At 43.2% G+C, this 5,088-nt stretch overlaps 1 protein-coding gene across 1 annotated transcript; it reads right to left on the reverse strand.

The window, feature by feature from the left end:
• Positions 1-2,114: 2,114 nt before the first annotated feature.
• On the reverse strand, positions 2,115-4,801 carry LOC137377422 (probable alpha-ketoglutarate-dependent hypophosphite dioxygenase; the record flags this gene model as incomplete). The annotated part of the gene is made up of 6 exons (XM_068047000.1): positions 2,115-2,222; positions 3,126-3,230; positions 3,331-3,470; positions 4,073-4,164; positions 4,269-4,485; positions 4,705-4,801. Coding segments are annotated over 6 exons (759 nt in total), but the record flags the coding sequence as incomplete, so codon positions are not given.
• Positions 4,802-5,088: the final 287 nt, after the last annotated feature.

Consider the following 5,088-nt stretch of genomic DNA (forward strand, 5'->3'; position numbering starts at 1 on the left):
TACCCACTTACTATTTACATGCTGGTAGAAGATTTTGGGTTCCCTTTTCTGTTGACTGCCATTCTGCTCTCATATTCTGTCTTTGCCAGTCTTATTTTTCTCTTTACCTCCCCTCACAACTTATTGTATTTGGCTTGGTTCTCACTTGAAAAATTTATCTGACATGATGACGGCAGATTTGAAGGAGAGAGGGATGGAACCTGAGGAGAGAGAACTGTTAACAATGTCAAGTAACATGGGAGCCAGGGAGGGAAGTTGGGTGGTCATCAGTTTAGTGGGAATAGGGTTGAGAGAGCAGGAGTTGGGTCTCATGGACAACAACAGCTCAGAGAGGGCATGTGGAAGATAGAAAAGAAACTAGAGAAGGAAGCAAGTTCAGTACTAAGGCAAGGGGAGCTTGAGATGAAGTTTGGCCTGGTGGGCTAGGGGAAGGGAGAAAAATGGCAGGGACAGCTGGTTGGAAAGGCCATCAACCTGAAACATTAACTCTCTTTGTCTCTGCACGGATGCTGCCAGATCTGCTGAATTTTCCAGCATTTTCTGTTTTTGTTTCAGATTTCCAGCATCTGCCGTATTTTGCCTTTGTACAGTAAAAGAGTGATAGGTAAGCACGCAGAAATACTTGGTGGATTCGCAGGCCTCCCAAAAAGCCTGATATCACTGTCAAGTCATCTGGAAGGAGTTCAGCACCAACCTTGCACAGGGTTTTGCACAGAGCTTGGAGCCCATCCTTTTCAGTGTGGAAGTGGTGGCCAACTCCATTAGCAACTTATGAACACAACCATGATGCAGTGTCCGATGGCTGATGTTTCCATTGCAACATGAGCAGAAACACCCAGCATTTGAGTGCTGCAGTGGAAGCTCAGACAAAATCATGCAGGCTCAGACAGCTGCCATCATGGCTGCGGATACCAGTGCTCAAAGGAGCTTGCAGAGACCCACAGTTATCCAGCAATATATCTTCCAACAGATTACTGGAATTGCTGAGGCGCTGCCCTGAAGGAGTGGGAGTGGCAGTGGTGCCGTGAAGCACAAACCTGCTGTCCTCTCTCAGGATGACAGCATTCACACTCCCACCCCTGCCAATCTGCCAGTGCTTTTACTGTTGCCTGTCAGCGAGCTAGCCCAGACTATGCCACTCATACCAAGGTGTTGCAGTCCAAAGCCTGGCCAGCATTATGGCCAAGAGGACCCTGTGATGGTCACTAATAGAGAGAAGGTACGGTGTGGGACTGTGGATGAATAGGGAATTGGGGTTGGGTTCACTATTTCGGCAGTCACATGAACTGATCACGGGTAGCCTGATCGGAAAGGAGCTACATTGGTTGTCTTCCCCTTCTCCTCCTCTATCTCTCATCATATATTTGTTAACAAGGGCTTTGTTGTCAAGGAACTACCCTCTGGTTTCTCGGCTGGCTGAAATGCTAATGGTGCAGCAAGCTGGTACAGCATAAAGGCATGATGACTTTTGCCAGGATACTGAGCACTGACCGGCATGATGCGCTGAGTATAGTCATGTACTAGCTGAACATTGAGAGTGGAACAGTTTGTGGTTCCGCTATATCTCTGAATTTACATTTGGCACCCGCAAATGAGATGTGTGAAGTCAATGGCACCCTGCTCCATGAAGAAGCCGCTATCCTGACGAGGCTACATGATCTCTCCACTTGCTTCTCTCTGCAAAGAGAGAATGCATTCTATTCCCCTCTCTTTGCATACTGAGAGTCAGTTACCACCCGTATGCAACAGTGGACTGTGAACTGCAAGATGTTGGAAATGTTGGAACGAGCCCAACATGAAGAAATTCATGGCCATGGTCACCTTACAGCCACTGTCCATCTCGCCCTGCTCTGATGCTGCAGTTCTGTCTGCAACAGGCGGCAGATTTCAGTGAGCACCTCCTTAGTGAAATGGAAACGTAGGTCTTTGTACATAAATAACAAGACTTTATTATTTGACTCATATATATATATATATATATATATATATATATATCAATATTTATGTTTCCTTAGTCCAGTAAGAAATAAAGTTTTGACAGCAAGTATGTGTGAAATTTTATGTTTTTAGTTACAAGATTTCGACATCAATTGCTCGAGATTGCTATAACATGTTCAGAATGTTTTAGTAAAGGTATTTGGTGCATTGTCTTGAAAATGGTTGAACTTGTCATCTCCAGCTACCAGCACTGTTGCAGGGAAAGAACGGGGTCTGTCTGGATCCTGAGAAGATAGAAATAATCAGCATTAATAATCATATGCAACAGGAAGCTTGGGTCAAATGTACATCAGACAGTTATAGAAGGACAGGGTATGTTGGGTCAATAGTGAATTTCATGATGGGCATTGCTCAGTCATCTGTCAGGGGGTTGTTTTACTGCCTTTCAGCTTTATTTCATTTGTAGGACAGGATCAGGTTCAGGTCCTGGTTGAGGTCCAGGCTGCTATTGTGTGGGGTTCCTGGTTAGGATAGCTGGCACTTGGTGGAGGTTTGAAGAAGCCTCTACATTTCTGCATGTCCAAAGTTAATTGCACCGGAAAAGCCCCGGCTCAGCCTCCAGCACGGCTTTGGAACCCAAAGCAGGTAGGATGGTACAAGCCAGGAGTTGAGATGATGGGCTATGAGGCTGTGCAGGTGTGAACCACATATTCAATGTATTTTTCTCCTGTTTTCCAGCAGCAGCCCTCGGGAGATCAATTGTCAATTACTGGAGACTCCTGAACAATCTGGGACGTTGGCAACCCCGAGACCTGCTATACCAAATTCAGTGCTGTATCCATAATAACAATATTAATACACAAAGTTAAAACACTGCCATTGGGTGTCAAGCTGTCCTACAGTGTGGGCAAGGACTGGAGCAGATAGGAAGGTATTGGGCTGGGAACTGAGAGTGTGGCCTCGGAGGTGCACAAGCGCAAACCTCGCATACACAGTATTTTTTTATTGGGGTGCCGCAGCAGCACTCGGGAGATCAATCATCAATTGTGGAAGACTCTCAGGCAATCTGGGGGGATGGCAACCCGACTTCTGATAAGGATTTCAGGTTAACTGTTATAAAGAAAATACAAGATATTGAGATGTGTGTGTTATTCACGTTTATGTGTGGACTGGAGTTAAATACTCACATCAACAGGAAAAGCAGTGGTGGGGATATAACAGATCACAAAGTCACATCTCCGCCTGTTTGACAGGTTGGGTTCATTGAAATGGACTGTCAGACCATCATGGACCTGAAGCATTTTTTTTAAATAACAGGCAATCAGGTTAAACACGACAGGAATTTGATATATTTTCATTCGAATTTATTTTTAATTTCAGAATTCTACTTACAGACATTTCTCCTGCTTTGAGAGGACATTTAATAGCATTCTCAGCTTCAACCAAATTCTTGGGAATCTCCTGATTGGATGTCAACATGTTTCCAGGAATAGCACTTGTTCCATGTTCCAGTAGCCCCAGCTTGTGGCTTCCTATAAATATCATTAAGCACAATATTACCTATCTAAGAAATACTTCAAATTATTTTGTTATAAAATTATAAAATGTGCCTTTCGATCGGAAAATTGCCAGTGTTATTAAATGGATTACATTATGAGGACAAGTTGTATAACTTCATTTGTTTTCACTTGACTTTAGAAGGTTGAGGAAATGATCTAATTGAGGTCTTTAAAATCATGAAGGGATTCAATACAGTAAATAGAGAAAAACAATTTCCTCTGGTGGTGGAATCCAGAGTAAGGGCAGTAATATTAAAGCTTGAACTGGGTCATTTAGGAATGAAATCAGGGAGCACTTTGTCATAGAATGGATAGTGGAATCTGGAACTTTCTCCCCAAAAGGCTGTGGAATACTGGGTCAATTATAATTTCTAAGACGGTGATTGTTTGTTAAGGGTATCAAGGGATATGGAACAAAGACACGGAAATGGAGTTAAGGTACAGATCAGCCATGATCTAATTGACTGGCAGAACAGGCTTGAGGGGCAAAATGGCCTACTCCTGTTCCTATGTTCCTACATGTGAGCTTAAAAAAGGGAAATATAAACAAAGCAATCACTGCCTACAAATCTAACCTGGAATAGCCTGCAGGACCCCGTTTTCTTGGTCAACATCATCGAAGGCCAACCACACAGATGTTACAGATCCTCCTTCAAAGCCCCAGTACCTATTGATGAAGAACAACGTAAAGTTGTAATTGACAAGGGTTAAGCAACAATCACATTCAGAAGCATGTCTCAGTTTTTTGCTGTCCTGTCATTCCTGACTCACCTGATGTCCTGATGCCAGGCAACATAGGGGGCCACATTACTTTTGTGAGGGACATCAGAAGCTGGATATTTACAGATAAACCGGGAGTCAAGCAGAATGACATTAGGCCCCAAAATTGCAGTGATGGTTTGGACGACCAGAGGATGTGTAGCTAAATCCATCACCCACTTGTACTGTAAATGCACATTGTGAAGGTTGTACTGGGTGTATACTTTACCTAAAATACACACAATAAAAGTAATCAGAAAATAAAGTTAGCTTAAGTTTTAAAGAAGTATTTTCTTATCATAAATACAATTGTGACACCAGGTGTTCATCAAATACACTGGATGAAATGTTGAGCTGCACTTTCAGACCTTGCAGTGGATACGTAATGTTAAAGTATTTAACCTATATGTAAGGCTCTTTAATAACTGGTACACAAATCCTTACTTACCAAATTTATCCTCTAAGGCTGAAAACTTCTGAGTGGCGAGTGCAAGCTCGTCTTTGTCTAGGACCTGGATTCCTGTCAGGTAGCCATTATTTTCATAGAATTATTAGCGAGAGGCAGCACAGTTTTGTGAAGGGGAGGTCGTGTCTCACTAATTTGATTGAGTTTTTTGAGGACGTGACAAAGATGATTGATGAAGGAAGAGCAGTGGATGTTATCTATATGGACTTCAGTAAAGCCTTTGACAAGGTCCCTCATGGCAGACTGGTACAAAAGGTGAAGTCACACGGAATCAGAGGTGAGCTGGCAAGATGGATACAGAACTGGCTCGGTCAAAGAAGACAGCGGGTAGCAGTGGAAGGGTGCTTTTCTGAATGGAGGACTGTG

Source organism: Heterodontus francisci, chromosome 15 (genome assembly GCF_036365525.1).
Source record: "Heterodontus francisci isolate sHetFra1 chromosome 15, sHetFra1.hap1, whole genome shotgun sequence".
In the NCBI taxonomy this organism is placed as follows: domain Eukaryota; kingdom Metazoa; phylum Chordata; class Chondrichthyes; order Heterodontiformes; family Heterodontidae; genus Heterodontus; species Heterodontus francisci.